This window comes from Chiloscyllium punctatum, chromosome 8 (genome assembly GCF_047496795.1).
Source record: "Chiloscyllium punctatum isolate Juve2018m chromosome 8, sChiPun1.3, whole genome shotgun sequence".
In the NCBI taxonomy this organism is placed as follows: Eukaryota; Metazoa; Chordata; class Chondrichthyes; order Orectolobiformes; family Hemiscylliidae; genus Chiloscyllium; species Chiloscyllium punctatum.
In genome coordinates, this window is record NC_092746.1 from 106691205 (window position 1) to 106713938 (window position 22734).

Sequence of the window (22734 nt, forward strand, 5' to 3'; positions counted from 1 at the left end):
GCCACTTAACCAGTTCTCAATCCAATGAGCCAAATTTCCTTGAATCCCATTGATACTTGCCTTAGCCATCAGTCTCCCATTTGGTCCTTGACAAAAACCTTACTGAAGTCCTGATAGCCCACATTGAATGCATTGTCCTCATCTCCACTCTTGGTCACCTCTTTGAAAAGTTCAATCGAGATGGTCAGACATGGCCTCACCTTTACTATGCTGACTGTTCTTGGTGAATCCTTGTTTCTACAAATGCAGATTAGTTCTGTCAGAATTGCTTCCAGTCGTTTCCCGACTACTGAAGTTAGACTGACTTGTAGTTTCTAGGTTTACCCCTTCCTTGCTATGTGAATAGCAGTACCACATTGGGAGTTCTCTGGCACTTTTTCTGTAGCCAGAGAGGAATTGAAACATTTTCATTGTCCATGCCATTTCTTGCCTTGTCTCACTCAGTATCTTGGGATGCATTTGATCTGGCTCAGGAGATTTTATTTACTTTTAAGCCTGCCCATGCCACTCAGAACCTCCACTCTTAATTTCTTTAAGTATATCAGAGTTCTTCTCCCTGATTTCTATATATTGTGAACGGTGGCACAAACTATTAATTTAGAACTCTATCTACATCCTCTGGCTCCATGCACAAATTACCACTCTCATCCGTAATAGGTCCTACTCTTTCCCAAATTAGCCTTCATGTACTTGTAAGATAACTAAGGACAATTTTAGTTTTATCTACCATAATTCATTCTTGTCTCCTTTTTGCTCTTCTAATTTCGAGGTTTTCCCCTGCACAATCTGTACTCCTCGAGGACTTGTGATGTTTTAAGCCTCAGTACCTGTCGTAAGCAGCTCCTTTTTCCTTTATACAACCATGTGTATTGCTTGATTGCTTGGTCTCAACTTCTTATGTTTATTGAAACATGTTGGGCTTGTATTCTTTGCTTCCTTGCTGAATGCATCACACTGCTCTGGCACAGATTTACCTAACCGTTTTTCCTCCTAGTCCTCTCTGGCCAAATATGTTACTATTAAAATTGGCCTTCCCTCAGTTTCTAAATTTAATTTCATTGTTTTCTATAACAATCTTGAATCCAGAAAAGTTATGAACAATGTTTGCAAAATGTCTCCCCAATTGAAAGTTGAAACACTTGCCCAGTTTCATTAAAATTAAATTGAGAACTGCCCCGTCGTGTAGGTTCTTTGGCAAACTGCCTTAAAAAGCTCTCCTGGATCCATTTTAAGAATTATGCTCCCTCCAAACCTTTTATGATGCCTACCTTGATTTATTTGAGAGGCTGAAATCCTTTACTATTGCAATCCTTTTATACTTAATGACCCAGTCTAATGATTTGCAGTAACAAATTCCACAAGTTTACCATCTCAATGTTTCCTCATCTCTCTTCTAAGTGGCTGAGCCCATATCCTGAGACTGTGACTTCTGATTCTAGACTCCTCAACTGGGGAGACATCCTGCCTGCATCTAGTCTGTATAGCTCTGTTAGAATTTTATATTTCAATCTGATCCCATCTCATTCTTCAAAGTTCTATTGAATACAGATCCGAGATGAATTATCCCTGGTGTCAGGTGTGGCCTTAGTAAGGCTCTGTAAAACTGTAGTGAGACATTGTGGCTTCTGAACTTTTGCAATTTCCAACCAATGTACCATTTCTTCCTAAATTGTTGGCTGCACTTACCCATCTACTTCCGTTTACTGGTGTACAAGAACACCCAGATCCCTCTATGTCCAGAATTGCCAATGTGTCATAATTTAAATAATACTTTGCTTTGCTGGTTTTCTCATCAACGTAAATAACTTGACATTTATCCACATGATATCTTGTGACTGCTTATTCACAAACTCAACTTGTTTAAAGTGCCCTGAACCCCCCCCCCCCCATCTTCTGCACAGCTCATAGTTTCACCTAGTTTTATGTTGTCAGCAAACTTGTAAATATTGCGATTGCTTCCCTCATCCAAGTCAATGATATATGTTGTGAATAGCTGGACTCCAAGCACTGATCACTGCAGTACACCACGAGTCACCACCTGATGCTGGGAAAACTAATTAATTTTCTTGCCTTGTCACTATATTATCCCCAATCCTGTGTACTTTAATTCTAACTATAATCCTCTTGCATGGCACCTTATCAAAAGCCTTCTTGAAATTCAAATATGCCATATCTATGGTTCCCCCTCATCATTCTAATGATTACTTCCTCAAAAAAACTCTAGTAGATTTAAATGTGATTTCCTTTTCAGTCTACTCTCATTCTCCATTTTCCCCTCTTGATCAAACTTTTTGTACTTTTTTTGTTGAATTCTAAATTGCTGCCAGTCCTCAAACTGGACAGAGAATACATCATATTATGTTTGTTGCTACCAAAAGGTTGCCTTTCTTTGGAGGTCAAATTAATGATTGACACAGTATCAAGACTAATGTAGGCAGCTCTCTGGTCAATTCTAGAATGTGCTGCTCTAAGAAACTTGAGTGTTCAATGAACTCCACATTGAGGCACTTATTACCAATTTGATTTTTCCAGCTTATGTCGATTAAAATCATAGATGATCTTCTTGATCGCTGGGATCTCTTGCAGAGCAGGTGAGACGTGTACAAGAAGGATGGTGAGGGGCACCAATATCCTTGCAGGAAGATTTGCTAGTGCAAGGGTTTAAACTAGTGTGGCAGGGGTGAGAACCAGAACAGCAGGCCAGCATATGCAGTGATTGAGGAGAAGGTCGATGTTAGGAACAACAGGCAGGGCCAGGTTAATGAATGCTCTTGGTCTGAATTGTATTTATTTTAATGCAAGGAGTTTAACAGATATGATAGGTGAGCTCAGAGCCTGGATTAATACATGGAACTATACTGTTGTAGAGAGAAGGGCGGTTCAATGCTCTTGGCTTTAGATATTTCAGGCGAGGTAGGGATGTAAAGTGGGGAATTCAGGAGAATTTCTAGCTGGACTAAGAGGACATCTTGGAGATCTCCTTTAGCAAGGTCATTATTGCATTCAAATTCCGGTCACCACATTACAGGAAGGATGTGGAGGCTTTGGAGACCGTGCAGAAGAGATCTACGAGGATGCTGCCTGTATTAGAGCGTTTGATTCTAGTTTTCTCTGGAATGGCAGAGGCTGAGGGGAGACTTGATGTAAGTCTATAAAATTTGAGATGCATAGATAAGGTCAGTCAAAATCTTTTTCCCAGAGTTCAAATGTCTAAAACTGGGGAACATGCATTTAAAGTGAGAGGGGAAATGTTCCAAGGAGATGTGAAGGGTAATTTTATTTCAGTGTGGTAGGCATCTGGAATGCACTTCCAGGGGTGATGGTGGAAGCAGATATGATAGAGGGTGTTGATGGGACTTCTAGATAAGCACATGAATGTGCAAGGAATGGAGGGATATAGAACAAGGGCAGGCAGGAAAGAATTAGTTTAATTAGGCATCATGTTAGGCACCATGCTGTTCCTTTCCTGTTCTGAGTAGAACTCCAGAATAAGAAATGTGTAGTCACTCTGGGGTTATCCTATAGGCCTTGCACAAGCCATCAGGAGATAAAGAAACATACATGTAGGCAGATCATGGAAAGATGTAAGAACAGCATGGTGGTTGTTTTGGGTGATTTAATGGAGACTCTCTTCGTGTCAGGGGCTGAGGTGTTCAGTGCGTTCAGGAGGGATTCTTGAAACACTCTTTTTGGATGGTCTAATATAGCCGAGTTGGACATTGTATTGGGGAATGAACCTGGCCAGGTGATCCAAGTTGCAGTGGGAGGACAGTCAGAGAGAGAGAAACAGTTAGACAGCACGGAAACAGGCCCTTCAGTCCAGCTTGTCTATGCTGACCAAGTCTCCCAAACTAAACTCGACCCATTTGCCTGTGTTCATAACCCTTAACCTTTCCTATTCATGTACCTCTTCCAAATGTCTTTTAAATGTTGTAACTGTATCTGCATCTACCACTTTTTCTGGCAGTCCATTCCACAGACTAATCACGCTCTGGAAAAAGCTGTGCCTCAGGTCCCTTTAAATCATTCTCTTCTCACCTTAAAAATTATGCCCTTTAGTTTTGAAATCACCCACCCGAGAGAAAAGACTTTCGCTATTCACCTTATCTATGTCCCACATGATTTGATAAACCTCTGGAAGGTCACCCCTTAACCTTCTACACTCCAGTGGAAAATAATCCCAGCCTATTATAACTCAAACCCTCCAGTCTGGCAACATCCGGATAAATCTTTTCTGAACCCGCTCCAATTTAATAATATCCTTCCTATCACAGGACGACCAGAATTGTACACAGTAGCCCAGAAGTGGCCTCACCAATGTCCTGTACAACCTCAACATGATGTCCCAGCTCCTATACTTAATGGTCTGAGCAATGAAGGCAAGCGTGTTAAATGCCTTCTTAACCACCTTATCTATCTGTGATGCAACTTTCAATGAATTATGTACATGAACCTCTTGGTCGCTCTGTTTGACAATGCTACCCAGGGTCCAGTCATGAGCTGTGTAATTCCTGCCTTGTTTGTTTTACCAATATGCAACAGCTCACATTATACAAATTAAACTCTGCCACTATTCAGCCCATTGGCCCAATTGATCAAGATCCTATTGTAATTGTAGAGAAGCTTCTTCACTGTCCACGCTCTCATCCACAAACTTAATAACTATGCCTCCTATATTCTCATTCCTTCAAGCCCTCTGTCTCCTGCAGTCAAGCCAATTTTGTCTCAGTTGACTACGGGCTCTCCCTGAATCCCATGTGATCTAACTTTACAAATGAGTCTACCATGTGGAATCTTGTGAAGGGCTTCATTAGAGCCCATAGAGACAATGTCTCTACTGCTCTTCATTCCTCGTCAGTCCTTGAGTTTTTGTTTAAAAGAGAATCAACAAAATCATGTTTATGAGATACAGGTTCACATGCTCAAACCCATGTTGATGATTCTCAGTCAGTCCTTGCCCCCCTCAAATTTATGTAAATCCTATCACTCAGCAATTCCTCCAACAATATACCCATCACTGATGTCAAATTCAAAGGTTTATATTTCCAGCTTCTCCTTACAGCCTTTCTTAAATAAAGGCACAACATTAGCCACCCTCAAATCCTCCAGCACTTCATTTGTGGCTATAGATGATAGAAATATCTCTGTGAGGGACTCCGCAATTACTTCCCAAACTTCGCACGATATCCTAGGTTACACTTGATCAGGACCTAGAGATTTATCCACCTTTGATGTTTTTTAAGACCCATAGCACTTCCTCTTCTGTAATGTGGACTGCTTTCAAGACAATATTTATTTCTGAGTTCTTTAAGGGGCCTCTTTTGCCCTTAATGTCCTGTAGTCTCTTTGGACTGTCCTTAACCTTATCTGTCAAGGCTATCTCATATCCCCTTTTATACCCTCCTGATTTACCTTACAAGAATGTCCCTACACTCTTTATATTCTTTGAGATTCAATTAATCCCAATTGTCTTTACCTAATATGACTCCGTAGTCTCGACCAGAGCCTCATGTCTTTATTCATCCATTATTCCCTACTCTTGCCAGTCTTACTGTTCACTCTAACAGGAACATAGTGCCTCTGAACTCTCGTTATCTGACTTTTGAAAGCCTCCCACTTGCCAGATGTCCCTTCACCTGCGATTAGTCTACTCCAATAAGCTTTTGAAAGTTCCTGTCTCATACAATCAAAATTTGCCTTGCCTCACTTAGATGAGGTTAGATTCCCTACAGCGTGGAAACAGGCTCTTTGGTCCAACAAGTCCACACCGACCCTCTGAAGAGTAGCCCCCCATTCTTCCCCCCCCCCGCCCACCAACCTCCTCCCCTGACTCATGCACCAAGCAACTATGGACAATTTTGAGCATGGCCCATTCACCTGATCTGCACATCTTTGGAATGTGGGAGGAAACCAGAGCACCTGGAGGAAACCCATGCAGACACGGGGAGCATGTGCAAACTCCACACAGACAGTCGCCCAAGGCTGGAATTGAACCTGGGACTCTGGCACTGAGGCAGCAGTGCTAACCACTGAGCCACCATGCTCATGATAAACTTTATACAAGGACTATCATTTACCATAACTCTTAAAACTAAAAGAACTAGGATCACTGGTCCCAAAGTGTTTGCCCACAAACAGTTCACACACTTGCCCTGCTTTATTTTCCAAGCGAAGGTCAAGTTTTGCTCCTCCTTTAGCAGGTACATTTACATATTAAAAACATTTTCTTGAACATGTTTAACAAATTCCTTCCCATCCAAGCCCTTAATACCACAGTAGACCCAGTCTGTTTGGAAAGTTAAAATCCTCTACTGTTACAACCCCATTAATCTTTCTTGTATCTGAGCACACTCTCTAAATATTTCTTTCTCCATTCCCCTCTGACTATTGTAGGGACTATATAACAATCCCAGCAAGGTGATCATCCCCTTCTTCTTTGAGTTTCACCCATATGGTTTCACATGACGATCCCTCAAAAATACTCGACAGCAATCATGTTTTTCTTAAGCAAAAATGCCACTTGCCCTCATCTCTTGCCTCTGTATCTTTCTTTATAGCATATAAACCCCAGAACATTAAGCTGCCAGTCCTGTCCCTCCGTCTGCCATGTTTCTGTAATAGCTGTGTCCCAGTTCCATGTTCTCCTTCATGTCCTGACTTCATCTGCCTTACCTGTAAGATCAGTATTTAAATAAATGCAGTTTAATTCTTTAGAGTTAGCGTATTCTCTGACTTGCTATTGCCTACCTTTTTCAAATTAAATTGCTCTGTTTAAATTCAGAACCATCCTCACCTGTCTTTATATTCTCATTACTACTTGGGACATGCACGCGCGTGCACGAGTTTCAAGGTTCCTGAATAACCTTGACAAATCTCCCCGACAGGATATTGGTCCCCTTCCAGTTCAGGTGAAACGTGTCCCTATTCAAAGTCTCTTGTGCTCCAGAAGAGATCCCAATGACCTAACGATCTGAATCCTTACTGACAGCACCATCTCCTCAGCCATTCATTTATCTTCTTCCTATTCTCACCAGTACGTGGCACCAGAGATAATTACCTATTGAGGTTCTGCTTTTTAGCCTTTTACCTAACCACCTATATTCATTCTGCAGAAGCTCAGCCCCTTCCCCAATTGTCGTTTTTAACAAGGCAACAACTTCTCATTTCTTGCACTTCCCTTTGACATTACACTGCGATGGTTTTGAGATGTCCTTGAGCCTGTCACCGGGGAGGCAACGTACCATCCTGAATTTGCACACTCAGCTGCAGGAGCCCCTGTCTTTGCTCCTGACTGGAGAGTCCCCAATAACAATTAGTTATTTCAACTTTGGCAAACCCCACGGTTTGGACAGAAGATTCATTCTTGGTGCCCAAGATCTGACTACCATTTCTATGTTCTTCCGAGATTTCCTCAACAATACCTAAAATGGTCCATCTGTTTGAGAGAGGAATATTCACAGGAGACTCTTGAAATACCTTACTCCTTCTCCTGACATTCACCCATCTATCTTGTACATGACAGTGAGCCATTAGGAGACAGTGGTCAGAGAGGAGGACTGGATTGACATCGGTGAAAGTTACAGTCAGGAAAATATCAAATCGTTTGGCCTGAACTAATTGTATCATCTCAGCGCTCCACCTGCAGGCTTGCTGAAGCTCACATCCAGTTGAGGCCAGATGGATCAGGACAGCATTTGACTTGCGGACTTGAAGACATTACGTAACTTGGCATCTTGAGCAATTTACATCAAGACACTAGATGTGGTGTTGAGACCTTTCCGACTATCCAGCTGAATTGATGTCGCAGTTGAAGTCACTGTGCATAATCAGTATTGGGGTCTGCTGAAAATAATACCATTTGTTAACTATTTTGAGTTTGGTTACATACCGTGGTTAGCTGAGGCAGAGTGTCTTGTACAATATGTTGGTTAGATGCAGGTGCCCAATTATCTGACTAAACCTGCAGTGTAACGACTCTAAATCTACTAACCATCACACTGTTGTGAGCTCCTCAGTAACTCCAACTGTGTCTCCAACAAATCCTAACGGTCTGATATGATTTTGATGTGAACACAGGACGTATAGTTGCAGATGATACCAAAATTGGTGTTGAAGTGGACAGCGAAGAATTTTACCTCTGATTATGACGAGACCTTGAAAAAAATGGGCTGAGGAGTGACAGATGGAGTTTAATTTAAATGTGAGATGCTTCATTTTGGAAAAGCAAATCATAGCAGGACTTATGCATCGTGGTAAGGTCCTAGGGAGTGTTGGTGAACAAAGATACCTTGGAGAGCAGGTTCGTAGCTCCTTGAAAGTGGACTCATCGGTAGATAGGACAGTGAAGAAGGTATTTGGTATGCTTTTCTTTATTGATCAGAGCATTGAGTAGGAGTTGGGAGGTTATGTTGCAGCTGCACAAGACATTGGTTAGGCCACTTCTGGAATATTGTGTGCAATTCTGGTCTCCCTGCTATCGGAAAGCAGGATGTTGTGAAACTTGAAAGGGTTCAGAAAAGATTGATAAGGATTTTGCCAGGGTTGGAGGTTTTGAGCTATTGGGAGAGGCTGAACAGGCTGGGGCTGTTTTCCCTGGAGTGTCAGAGGCTGAAAGGTAACCTTTTTATCGAAGCTTATAAAATCATGAGGCATGGATAGGACAAGTAGACAAAGTCTCTTCCCTAGAGTGGGAGAGTCCAGAAGTAGACGGTTCAGGATGAGAGGGGAAAGACATAAAAGAGACCTAAGGGGCAACTTTTTCACGCAAAGGATGGTATGTGTATGGAATGAGCTGCCGGAGAAAGTGGCGGAGGCTGGTACAATTGCAACATTTAAAAGGCATTTGGATGGCTATATGAATAGGAAGGGTTTGGAGGGATATGGCCCAAGCGCGAGCAAATGGGATTAGATTAGTTTAGGATATCTGGTAGGCATGGATGAGTTGGACTGAAAGTCTGTTTTCCTGCTGTAGATATCTATGACTCTATAAGAGATGGTTTCAAATTTAACTCCTGCTGACATAATTTATAGAGATGGTCGACTGTTACCTATTCTCCAACATTTGACAGGAGGAGCATACCACTGCCATAATTCCCTGTTAAAATTTGCTTAAGATTTTCCTAAAAAGACCTGTATTTCTCTCAGATCCATAGTTTGTAAGATGGTTAGAACTTAAATTTTATTTGATATCATTAAAGCCAAAAGAAGCAGCTCTTTAAAACAAAACAACCTACCCTTCCCTTACCCATAGTTTTTAATTTGAAGCATACAAAAGAGCAAAGGAAAATTAACATTGAAAATCTTAAAAATCCAGCACTTAGCTGAAATACTCAATAAAGGAGAATGGCCTCCTCGCATCCTCTCAGTCAGCTCTCAAACCTCTGATCTGGGTAAAGGAGTGATCATAATTCTGTAAGTGTTAAGATATGATGTGAAGGTGCTGGTGTTTGACGGAGGTGGAACAAACTGAGAATTCACACAATACCAACTTGCAGTTCAACAGGTTTATTTGAAATCACAAGCTTTTGTAATGCAAATCCTTTGTTTAAGTCAAAGTGACTTCACCTGATGAAGGAGCAGCGCTCCAAAAGCTTGTGATTTCAAATAAACCTGTTGGACTATAACTTGGTGTTGTGACTTCTGAGTTTTAAGATAGTTGTGGATAAGGAAAAGACTGATCCTTGGTGAAAGTGTTAAATTGGGGGAAGGCTAATTACAACAATATTACGCAGGAAGTGGAGAAATTAGATTGGAGGCAGCTGTTTGACAGTACATCAACGTCTGACATGGGAGTCTTTTAAAGATTAGTGTTCAGGACCAGCATGTTCCTGTGAGGATAAAATATCAGTCAAAAATAAAAATGAATGTGTAAGTTTTTTAAGAAACTGGTATCAGGTAAGGCCATTACAGAATATTGTATAAAGGAAACAAAGAACTCAAACAAGAAATTAGAAGGGCTAAAAGGGGTCATGAAATTTCCATGCCTAGTAAGATTAAGAAGAATTCCCAAGGCATTTTGAGTATATTAAGAGCAATAGAAGAGCATAGCTGGGGAAAGGGTAAGTGTACTCATGGACAAAGGAAATTTATGCCTGGAGAAAGTGTATGAGGTCCTTAAGTGCTTTACATCAGTATTCACCAGGAGAAGGGCATGGATGATGGTATGATTGGAGAGGAGTATTTTGATTATTTTGGAGTGTTGATATTAAAGGTGGTGGTGTTGGACCATTAAAAATAACACTTAAAGTGGATAAGTCCCCAGCACTTGATGGGATCCAACTCAGGGTGCTGAGAGAAGCCAGGGAGGAGATTATTGCGGCCTCTTTAGCCACAAATGAGCTCCCAGAAGACTGGAGAATCGCCAGTGTCATTACTTTTTCTTTAAGCAGGGCTACTGGGGATAAATTAGGAAATTATGGACAGCCTTAAATCATTGGTAGGGAAATTATTACAGAAGATTTTTGGGGACAGGAGTTACTCACATTTGGAAAATAATGGACTTAATAGTCACAGGCTTTGTGTGTGAGAGGTCTTGTCTCACAAATTTAAGTGTTTCTTTTTGAGGAAGTGACAGCTGATTTGAGCTTAGGGCAACGTACATTGTCTGCGTAAACTTTGAATAACTGGATTTTTTTTTCCAATCTACATGAAGATTGAAGTGCTACCTTTTATTACATGCCCTCTTGGTTCCTAATTTATTTTGTCCTGCAGTATTGCTATTGTTAACAAGGTTTACAGGCTATTTCCCCTTGTGTCTCTTTCCCCTTGTTATTTCTTGCTCCACTTAGAGATTCTCTGTCGTCTGATGCCAGATCGTTTCTTGTGATCGCACTTAATATGTCCTGTACTAACAAAACTACCCACCCACCCTTTCATTCTTGACTGTCCTGTCAAAAGTGCAGTCACTCTGAAAACTTAGTTCCCAGCTTTCATCTCCTTTGGATTTTAAAGCACTTCTGTTGGAGTTAATACTGTCATTCTACAGTGAAGTTATTCAATAACCATCCTTAATTAAATGTGCATTACTGTTATTACTTTTTCTCTTTCAAAATAGCTTCTCCTATCCCCACCATTGATTTACATTTTATATTTGGTGTAGAGGTCCATCCATTTTTGGGTGCTTCAAAGATTGACCTGTATGCCAATATCTACTGTATGTGAAATATGCAGGCAGTCCCTGGGTTTCAAATGGGTTCCATTCCTGAATTCATTCACTAGTCAATTTGCTTGCCATTTGGGATACTGTGCAGGACAATATAAAGCAGGTAAATAGAGGTAATATTTGTATGTTGAATATTTAAAATTACAGCACTGTGCAGGTTCATGTTTCTAAGTACCAGCGCTCATAAACCAGATGTTCATAAATCAGAAGCGTATATGGAATAATTTTATTGTAGCTAGTTATGAAAAATCAATTGCTCCAAAATTTACCTAACAAATGTTGTTTGTTCTGTTTTCTTTCAGATTTGTTTCCTTTTGTTTGCTATTTTGTACACAATTTCCTACTTCATTATCACCAAATACAAAAGGAAACCAGGTTAGTAGAGATTTGCATTCATAGACTACCAATTAACATTTAAAATTTGAAATTGTTGCTCGTGGCAATAAATGGAATGGAGTTTTGTTCAATCATTAATGATAGTTGGTGTTCTTAGAAAATAGTTAACTTTCACTGCGAGCCTGTTAGAATTCTTTTGAGGAGGTAATGGGCAAGTTGGAGGAGAGCCAGTGGGTGTGATGTATTTGGATTTCCAGAAGGCTTTTGACAAGATGCTGCAAAGGACGCTGCTAAGTATGATAACCCATGGTATTGGGGTAAGGTATTGGCATGGTTTTGCTGACTGGCAGAAGGCAAATAGTCGGGATAAAGGAGTCTTTTTCAGGATGGCTGCCAGTAACCCATGGAGTTCTGCAGGGTTCAGTATTAGATACATAACTATTCAAGGCATCCATTTAATGATCTGGACTAAAGGATTGAGGGCACTGTAGCTAAGTTTGCAGGTGACTCAAAGTTAGATGGAGTTGGGGAAGCAGATAGGCTGCGGAAAGACTTGGGCAGGCTTGAAGAGTGGGCACAGAAGTGGCAGATGGAATACAATGTGGGAGAGTGTGAGTATAAAGAATAGAGATGTAGACTATTTTCTAAATGTAGCAAGGCTTTGGAAATCTGAAGCACAAAGAGACTTGAAAGTTCTAGTTTAAGATTCTTTTAAAGTTGATACACAGGTTCATTTGGCAGTTAGGAAGGCAAATGCAATATTAGCATTAATTTCAAGACGGTTCAAAAACGAGAGCAGAGATGTGCTACTGAGTCTCTATAAGCCTCTGGTTAGACTGTATTTGGAAGATTGAGCAGTTTTGGGCACCAACATCAGGGGAAGGATGTGCTGACTTGGAAGGGATTCCAGAAGAAGTTTACAAGAATGATCCCAGAAATGAAGGCCATATGGGGAGTGGTTGAGTACTCTGGGTCTGTACTTGATGGAGTTTAAAATGATGAGGGGTGATCTCAGAATACTGAGAGGACTGGATAGAGTATTTGTGGAGAACATCTTTCCACTAGTAAGAAAGACGAGAATGTGAGAGCACAGCCTCCGAATGAAGGGGCAATCACTGAGAACTAAGCTGAGGTGGTGGTTTATTGGATCAGTGTAGTGTTTTAGAGTGGGAGGTAGATAACATGATCAGACTGGAGGTTTACAGTGTAGATCATTTAATTTTGTTTTGGAGTTAAGTCTGATTTGGTAGTTCTTTGACACTCATACTTTTACAGATTGAGGTGAAGTGAGCTTTTCTTTGTCTCGTTTAAATTAGCAGAAGGGTTTACTCCATGTTTCAGCAATTGAAAATTGGTGAATAGATGGAATAACTGGATATTGCTGTGAATGACAGGCTGTTATTCATGGTGTGCTACAAGGATATTGCTATAGATTTTATAGTAACCTATAGAAATAATTTGGATGTGGGAGCAGTTGTGGCATTGTCAGATTTTGACACTAAGTTGGATGACAATGTAAATTGTTAGAAAGCATCGAGGCTGGAGGAGTACAGTCATTGGATAGGTAATGTAATTGGCCAAGAACATGGCAGATGGAATAAAATGTGAAAAATTTAGAAGTTACTAATAAAGTCTTAGGAAAAAAAGTTGAAGTTGAGAAATGCAGATATCTAAAGGGATCTGTGTGCACTGTTCATGAATCACAAGAAGTTAGTGTGCAAGTACAGTGAGTAGTTAGGAAGTCACCTGAACTATTGGCCGCCTTTGCAAGAGGGTGGGAGGACAAAAGATATTGAAGAAGAGTCACCATGAACTTGAAATTGGACATCTCCAACATTTTCCATTTGTTTCATGTTTCAAGCATCTGAATACTTTGATTTTATTTGAAAGAGTGTGTTTTCCCTCCATTCAATTTTGTGGAGTGAGAAGTGACCTAATTAAAATTGAGTTATTTCAGGATGTGACTGAATGATATTGTTGACCTGTTTCCATTTGTGGTTCGTGGTTCAATCTAAAGCTAGGATTAGAGGTTGGCCAATTAAAACTCAGATAAAGAGAAATTTCCTCATTTGGAGAGGGTGGTGTTTTTTTTAGAATTTTCTACCTCCAAAGGGCTGTGGAAATAGAATTGTTGAGAAATTCAAGACAAAACTCAATAGATATCTGAAGATGAATGACTTTAACATTAAGGGGGAAATGGCATTAAGGTAATGATCAACCTTGACCCAGCAGAATTGTGAAACACACTTCATAGGTTGACCAGTCTACTGCTTCTATGTTTCTATTTGGCATTTGTATACTACAAACATTTTGCCATGTCAGCCCAAGCCTTGTCATCTTAATCTTGTTGCAGTCTCATTTTGTCCTAAAGCCCATCTCTGACTTAACTATTTACGGTTTAATTTCCTTCATACCTGTTGGGCCTCTGAACTTCATTTCTAAAACTGTGCAACTGATTTTTTTTACCCCTCATGGAGTATTTACTTTTCAGCCGCCTCTTTTTTTTTGGATTACTGCCAGCATATTGCCTACTGCATATGTGGCTGCATCTCTAAGCAAGTTCCTTTACAGTGAAGGCCATTCTGATGTCCTGGCTTGGCCTGGACTTCTGTGAATGGATGTCTGTCTGTTTTCTTTTGTCTAACTCTATTCATTATTTACTGGTTTCTATTTTGTCCACGGCAATCTGATATACTGTGTGACATGTTGTCTTTATACGTTATCCGTCTTTAAATTCTCCAATGTCGCGAGCTTTAAACATGATTTTCTCTTTCATATTTTTACCATTTGTTTCATGGGATGGTTTTTGAAAGCTTAGCTGTTGCATATTAGATAGTTCTGCACCTTGTCATTTTCCATCCATTATTAACTGTCACTTGCTTTGTCTGGACAGCAGTTGTAGGGTGGATGCTAGGATAATGTTCCCTGACTGGTGGTGCAAGAAAAAGACAAATCAGGGCAGGATATATCCACTTAATGGCATATTTCTGTGGAATATTGCTGAACAAAAATACGTTTGGGTTTATAGTTCCTTGAAAGTTGAGTCGCACGTAGCGAAGGTGGTGTTTGGTACTCTTGCCTTTATTGCTCAGTGTCTTGAGTATCGAAGTTGGGATGTCCTGCTGCAGCTGTACAGGACATTGATTAGGAAATACTGCTTTCAATTCTGGTCTCCCTGCTATAGGAAAGATGTTGTGAAACTTGAAAGGGTTCAGAAAAGACTAACAAGGATGTTGCTGGGGTTGGAGGGTTTGAGCTACAGGGAGAGGCTGAACAGGCTGGGGCTGTTTTCCCTGGAGCATCGGAGGCTGAGAGGTGGCCTTGTAAAGGCTTATAAAATCATAAGGGCCATGGAAAAGGTAAATAGGTATTTTTCCCCAGCCCATGGGAGTGTGGGAATCCAAAAGTAGAAGGCATAGGTTTCATGTGAGAGAGGCAAGATTTAAAAGTGACCTGAAGGGCAAGTTTTTCATGCTGAGTGTGACGTGTATGGAATAAGCTGCCAGAGGAAGTGACCAGGGCTGATAAAATTAGAACATTCAACAAGCATCTGGATGAATATGTGAGAGGGATATGAGCAAAGTGCTAGCAAATGGGGCCAGATTAATATTCGGATATCTGATTAGCATGGGTGAGTTAAATTTGAGAGGTCTGTTTTCCTGCTGTACAACTCCATGACTATGACTCTAAGTGGTCGTGGTTTTCAGATATAATTGGGCCTTTAGGACTGAGATGAAAAGTTTCTTCACTTTGGGGGTGGTGAATCTGTGGAATTCTTTACCACATAATGCAGTGGAGGCCAAGACACTTGAATGTATTTAAAGAATGAATAGGTTTCTCTACACTAGACATGCCACGGGGCAAGGGGAGAGAAGAGGAGTGTGGTATCGAGATAAGGGGTCAACCATGATTCTTTTAATGGGCCAAGTGGCCACCTCTTTGTTCTGTTTTGTATGTTTCTATCTTCAGTCTGTTCAGATGCAAGATGACATGCATGCTAAATATTTCACACCTTAGGTTGGTTGTTTTGGTATGCTGTTTTTCTATCATTAATCAACAAAGTCAGTGGGAGAAAATTAAACACTGGATGAATTTAACTCGTGTGCTGCTGCCTGGAATTTTTATGGTTATCTTCAATAGTTGTATATTGACAGAAAATTGTCTAATCCTTAACAAAGTATAAACATATAGCCAGCCCCACCAACACACTCATGTGTCCAAAGGTACAATTGATATGTAGTCCAAGATGATGGTGTTAGTACAAGCTTCCGAATGTTGAAAGATGTAAGTTTACAAGAGGAGGCGAATGGTGTGATGCAACGTGCATTTAGGGAAATTTTTTTCCAGAAGTTAAAATATAGACAGCTGATGGCATGTTTGTCAGGCGGGCATGTTTGTCAGGCGAGAGAAGTTCGGGGTGGCGGGTAAAACTGCAAATATGAATCTTGATCAATGTCGACCAATGAGGGTAGGGTGATAAGTGAGCAAGATTTGATGTACATTAGAATACAGGCAGTCAAATTTTAGTTGGGTTTAAGGTTATGAAGCTGGAGGCTAGTCACAAGAACGTTGGTACAATTGAGTTTGAAGGTGGCAAAAGCACAGATAAGGGATTTTTGATAGTCCCTGCACTGAGGCGGATTTGGAATTTGTTGCAATTAAAAGATTTGCACTTTATTTGCTTTTATTCAAAGATCTTTAGAGTTGGACTCTTTTGAAGGTGATTGGTGAGTTTTCTCATCTTTAAGAAAGAATTATTGATTAACGCATAGACATGGCAGGGTTGCCCAGACCTGTGGACTGTGCATCTTATTTGATATCGCAACTTCAGGACACTTGTCATTCCATGCATATCAACATGCAGGAAATGTTGTCAGCTCTGGCAACATGATTGTAGAGCTTGAACAGCAGAAAGCATCATTGAGATGCGTTTATGAGCTTGAGAATTTGGGGATAGCATATTTGTTGATGGGTCAATGCTAGTCATCAACATATTGAAGAGGGATTGCGAGGTACTTGAAAAGACTAAAGTAGACTCTTGCACATTTAAATTTGGATTGCTTTTAAAAGGAGAGTATATAAGAATAGTGCAGTGATTGAATAGTGGATAGATTTTTGAAGGTGGTTCAAAAGGGAGAATGGAGTAGGGATAGAAATGAGGGATGGGATGGTTGCAAGATTTGATGGGGTGAAGATGTATCATTTGTGTTTGGGAGGAGAACCATAAAAGGTGGTTTTATCTTTTAACCTCAATCTAACACTAACTGAAGTCTTGGTACTTTCCATCCAAGAGGAAAGAAGGAAGGACAGATTAACAAAAGTTGAGGAAGGAGTCTGAGCCCGAGATGGAAGAAGAGAGAGTGGAATAAAGATGAGAGAGAATGGTGTGACCCAGCTTTCTAACTTGCATGCAATGTCAGAAGTGATTTATTAGAAATGTTTAGTAGGTTTTGTCTGTATACAAGAGTTTTTAAAAGATGACACAACTACACCCTGTATCGTTGGAGGTACATGCTTTATGATATGAAGGATGTAAGTGACGTCAGAATTCAATATTGGAATACTTGCCTTAATTAAAATGTCAATTTATTTTAAATTGGAATTGACTTCTATGGGTGTAGTCACTCCAGAGTTGAGAATTATGCTGACCAGGGAGTTGAGAAGGACTATGCAGGATGTACTGGTGTCCACTCGATGCACCTGCTGTCCGATCAGTACTCTGCATAGGTATTATTTGTTCAGTTGGATTGTGATGTCACTGTCACATTTCATAATACCACATTTGACTCAGGGAGGCAAGAGCTAATTGGAAAAGTAGTGGTGGTAAGGGATTTGGCATTGAATATAGAATGGTATTTTATTTTCCTGGGCAAGGTCAAAAATGCTATTAAGAGGGGAGGCTGATTAGTGGGTTGTCAGTATCAGTATATAGAACATAGTCCTGAGCTTATGGATTTAGGAAGGAAAGAGGAAATAGAATTCCAAGATAATCCTTTAATCAGGAGAGTGAAGCCATAAGGAAATGACAAAATAAGGATTGGAGTTTGAAAGTTGAGGCATTATTGGTTTAGTATGCAGTCTTGGTTAGCAAGCACAGGCCTATCTGAATGGGATTTTTTTTGCAAGTCAAGATGTGGGCAGTAGAATTGTAGAGATTTGTATGAGTAAGTTATTTAGGAGTGAAAGATTGGCAGGCAGAAGGAGAGCGTTGAACCTGGGAAGTTTCATGATAAGACATGAATGAGGCTTTTAGCAGAAGAGAAGCTGAGACTGGCGTGGAGTCTGAGTATCTGAGAGGGGTGAAAAAAGGCAGTCTTGGTGATGGGGTAGATAGGTGATTGGGAACTCTTCCCTGAACCAAATAGAATGCAAAATTTGCTTCAATCTAAAATGGTGGTCAGGGACAGGCGCGGAGCTGGTGGCTGGCAAACTAAGTTTGTGTGTCTGAGCCAAAATACAGTCACATTGGTTTTCTCAGTGTTTAATTGCAAATAAACTTCTGCTCAGTCAAGACTGGATGCCAGACATGGTCAAAACAGCAATACAATTCAGTGTTCAATTCAGAACCAGCATCAACAGGCATGAATCATTATTTATTCCTAAGACAACCTGAACAAAATAAATCATTAAGAATTCAGGACCAGTTCAGCCAGTAAGGCAATAAATAAAGTTCAAGGGAGTTAGAGCTGTGCTATGTCAACCCACATGTGGGAGAAAAAAAAAGTTAGATTTTGTTTTACTGGTTACATGAACTGGGCAATTTTATTGAAAGTTGATTTTTAATAAAAAACTAAATGGTATGCTATCTAACAGCTGTGCCCAGAGAAATTGAAGAAATTCCAAGAGATAACTTGTCCTTGGGAGTCCTGACACTTGACTCTTGCATATGAATTTGTTGGATGGTAAAAACAATGACTGCAGATGCTGGAAGCCAGATTCTGAATCAGTGGTGCTGGAAGAGCACAGCAGTTCAGGCAGCATCCAAGGAGCTTTGAAATCGACGTTTCGGGCAAAAGCCCTTAATCAGGAATAAAGGCAGTGAGTCTGAAGCATGGAGACATAAGCTAGAGGAGGGTGGGGGTGGGGAGAGAGTAGCATAGAGTACAATGGGTGAGTGGGGGAGGGGATGAAGGTGATAGGTCAGGGGGGAGAGGGTGGAGTGGATAGGTGAAAAAGGAGATAGGCAGGTAGGACAAGTCATGGGGACAGTGCTGAGCTGGAAGTTTAGAACGAGGGTGAGGTGGGGGAAGGGGAAATGAGGAAACTGTTGAAGTCCACATTGATGCCCTGGGGTTGAAGTGTTCCGAGGCGGAAGATGAGGCGTTCTTCCTCCAAGCGTCTGGTGAGGGAGCGGCGGTGAAGGAGGCCCAGGACCTCCATGTCCTTGGCAGAGTGGGAGGGGGAGTTGAAATGTTGGGCCACGGGGCGGTGTGGTTGATTGGTGCGGGTGTCCCGGAGATGTTCCCGAAAGCGCTCTGCTAGGAGGCGCCCAGTCTCCCCAATGTAGAGGAGACCGCATTCGGAAGCAACGAATACAATAAATGATATTGGTGGATGTGCAGGTAAAACTTTGATGGATGTGGAAGGCTCCTTTAGGGCTTTGGATAGAGGTGAGGGAGGAGGTGTGGGCGCAGGTTTTACAGATCCTGCGGTGGCAGGGGAAAGTGCCCGGATGGGAGGGTGGGTTGTAGGGGGGCGTGGACCTGACCAGGTAGTCACGGAGGGGACGGTCTTTGCGGAAGGCGGAAAGGGATGGGGAGGGAATTGATGACTGCATTGGTGCCACCTCGTGCTCCCGCGAGGAGGTTGAGCAATTCATCAACTTCACCAAAACACATTCCACCCTGACCTGACATTTACCTGGACCATCTCTGACACCTCCCTCCCCTTCCTGGACCTCTCCATCTCCATTAATGACCGACTTGACACTAACATTTTTTACAAACCCACCGACTTCCACAGCGACCTGGATTACACCTCTTCCCACCCTACCTCTTGCAAAAATGCCATCCCATATTCCCAATTCCTCCGCCTCTGCCGTATCTGCTCCCAGGAGGACCAGTTCCACCAAAGAATACACCAGATGGCCTCTTTCTTTAGAGACCGCAATTTCCCTTCCCACATGGTTATAGATGCCCTCCAACGCATCTTGTCCACATCCTGCACCTCCGCCCTCAGACCCCACCCCTCCAACCGTAACAAGGACAGAACGCCCCTGGTGCTCACCTTCCACCCTACCAACCTTCGCATAAAAACAAACCATCCACCGACATTTCCGCCACCTCCAAACAGACCCCACCGCTAGGAATATATTTCCCTCCCCACCCCTTTCCGCCTTCCACAAAGACCGTTCCCTCCCTGACTACCTGGTCATGTCCACTTCCCCCTACAACCCACCCTCCCATCCTGGCACTTTCCCCTGCCACCGCAGGAACTGTAAAACCTGCGCCCACACCTCCTCCCTCACCTCTATCCAAGGTCCTAAAGGAGCCTTCCACATCCATCAAAGTTTTACTTGCACATCCATTAATATAATTTATTGTATCCGTTGCTCCCGATGCGGTCTCCTCTACATTGGGGAGACTGGGCGCCTCCTAGCAGAGCGCTTTAGGGAACATCTCCGGGACACCCGCACCAATCAACCACACCGCCCCGTGGCCCAACATTTCAACTCCCCCTCCCACTCTGCCGAGGACATGGAGGTCGTGGGCCTCCTTCACCGCCGCTCCCTCACCACCAGACGCCTGGAGGAAGAACGCCTCATCTTCCGCCTCGGAACACTTCAACCCCAGGGCATCGATATGGACTTCAACAGCTTCCTCATTTCCCCTTCCCCCACCTCACCCTAGTTCTAAACTTGCAGCTCAGCACTGTCCCCATGACTTGCCTGGACTTGCCCTACCTGCCTATCTTCTTTTCCACCTATCCACTCCACCCTCTCCTCCTTGACCTATCACCTTCATCCCCTCCCCCACTCACCCATTGTACTCTATGCTACTTTCTCCCCACCCCCACCCTCCTCTAGCTTATCTCTCCACGCTTCAGGCTCACTGCCTTTATTCCTGATTAAGGGCTTTTGCCCGAAACGTCGATTTCGCTGCTTGTTGGATGCTGCCTGAACTGCTGTGCTCTTCCAGCACCACTAATCCAGAATATGGATTTGTTGGATGGCTAGCAGGGTGTATCTCCAGTACTTCGAGCGTTTTTTAAATTCAGCAGTGATTATGAAACTCTTACTGCATGTTTACAAAGAAATGTGGGAATGTTGTGCAAGGAAACGAGCCATTGGACCTAATTGGTCCTTGCTAGTGTTCATGCTTCGCAGAACTATCCTTACAACCCACTTCATTTATTTGCATTTCTTTTTCCTCTGTTTATCCAGCTTCTCTGTAAATCTATCACAAGGATCGGTGTTGTGTCCTCCAGTTTTCGTCATTTACATAAATGATTTGGATGCTAGCATAAGAGGTACAGTTAGTAAGTTTGCAGATGACACCAAAGTTGGAGGTGTAGAGAAGTGGCAGATGGAGTTTAATTCAGATTGAATGTGAGGTGCTGCATTTTGGGAAAGCAAGTCTTATTTAATGTAAGGTCCGTGGGAATGTTGGTGAACAAAGGGACTTTGGAGTGCAGGTTCATAGCTCCTTGAAAGTGGAGTCACAGGTAGTACAGGTAGATAGGATAGTGAAGAAGGCATTTGGTATGCTTTCCTTTATTGGTCAGAGTATTGAGTACAGGAGTTGTGGGGTCATGTAGCAGCTTTACAGGACATTGGTTAGGCCACTGTTGGAATATTGCGTGCAATGCTGGTCTCCTTCCTATCGGAAGGATATTGTGAAACTTGAAAGGGTTCAGAAAAGATTTACAAGGATGTTGCCAGGGTTGGAGGATTTGAGCTATGGGGAGAGGCTGAACAGGCTGGGGCTGTGTTCCCTGGAGCGTTGGAGGCTGAGGGGTGACCTTATAGAGGTTGACAAAATTGTGAGAGGCATGGATAGGGTAAATTGACCAAGTCTTTCCCCTGTGGGGGGGGGCCAGGAGTAGAGGGCCTAAGTCTCTTTTATATCTTTCCCCTCTCACCCTAAACCTAAGGGGCAACTTTTTCACGCAGAGGGTGGTACGGGTGTGGAATGAGCTGCCAGAGGAAGTGGTGGAGGCTGGTACAATTGCAACATTTAAGAGGCATTTGGATGGGAATACATGAATAGGAAGGGTTTGGAAGGATATGGGCTGGGTGCTGGCAGGTGGGACTAGATTGTTTGGGATATCTGGTCGGCATGGACGGGTTGGACCGAAGGTCTGTTTCGGTGCTGTACATCTGACTCTCCTGTACATCTCCTTGCTGTGAGCTGCAATTCGTCTTGATGCTTGTCACTCCACATTCTAACCACTGTCTGGATAAAGCAGTTTCTTGTAGGTTTCGTATTTGATTAGCCAATGGTCAATGTTAATGTCAGTCTACAGAGGAACCTCGATTATCTGAATGAGATGGGCAGGCATTATTTCGTTCGGATAATTGATTCAATGCCTTTCCTCAGGTGCTCGGACGTTTCTGTTAAGTCTGCTCTCTGTTGAGGAGACCAGGCAGTAGCACACCATGTGAGAGCCCTTGCCCGCCATAGGCCCCTTAACCCCGTCCAACAACACACCCTCTTTCTCCTCCTCTTTCTCCCCCCCCCCGCACACTCCATCCAACACTGCCCCTGCCTGTGCCCCCAACCCTGTCCAGCACTGCCCCCCCACCTCCAACATTGCCCCCTGCATGCCCCACAACCATGTCCAATGCCGCTTCCTGCCTGTGCCCCCAACCCTGCTCAATACCGCCCCCAACACCACCCTTGCATGTCCCTGTAACCCGGTCCGACACCTGAGAGTCTCCAAATAGTGCGTGTGCGCACACACCAACTTTGTACTGCATCTTTTTGATAGGTTCCCCCTTTGCCCTCTACAGGGGAATGTTGGAGAAATTATCTGGGGAAAGGGGAATTTAGGGTACACTTCTGTGTTGAACTCCAGGGAAAATGTGTCAGGGGAGTGAGAGAGGGTGGGACGTCAGTCATTTGGAGATGGTGCCTGGGCTCTCATCAGTCCAAAACTGTTTTCGGCATCATTGTAAACAAAAGACGCAATCACTGTTGGAAACACGTCTTTGTAATGTTTCTATCAGGACCTCAAGATCGCCTTCAGATAATCCGCTATTTGGATAATTGATATTCAGATAATTTAGGTTCCTCTGT

At 42.5% G+C, this 22734-nt stretch overlaps 1 protein-coding gene across 3 annotated transcripts in view; it reads left to right on the plus strand.

Annotated features, from left to right (window-relative positions):
- The window catches only part of lmbr1 (limb development membrane protein 1), a 262815-nt gene that overhangs the window by 3235 nt on the left and 236846 nt on the right, over positions 1 to 22734 (plus strand). For all 3 annotated transcript variants that reach the window (XM_072576218.1, XM_072576217.1, XM_072576220.1), the window contains exon 2: positions 11464 to 11536. In XM_072576218.1, coding sequence (XP_072432319.1) covers positions 11464 to 11536 — 73 coding nt within the window. The remainder of the gene's footprint in view (positions 1 to 11463; positions 11537 to 22734) is intronic.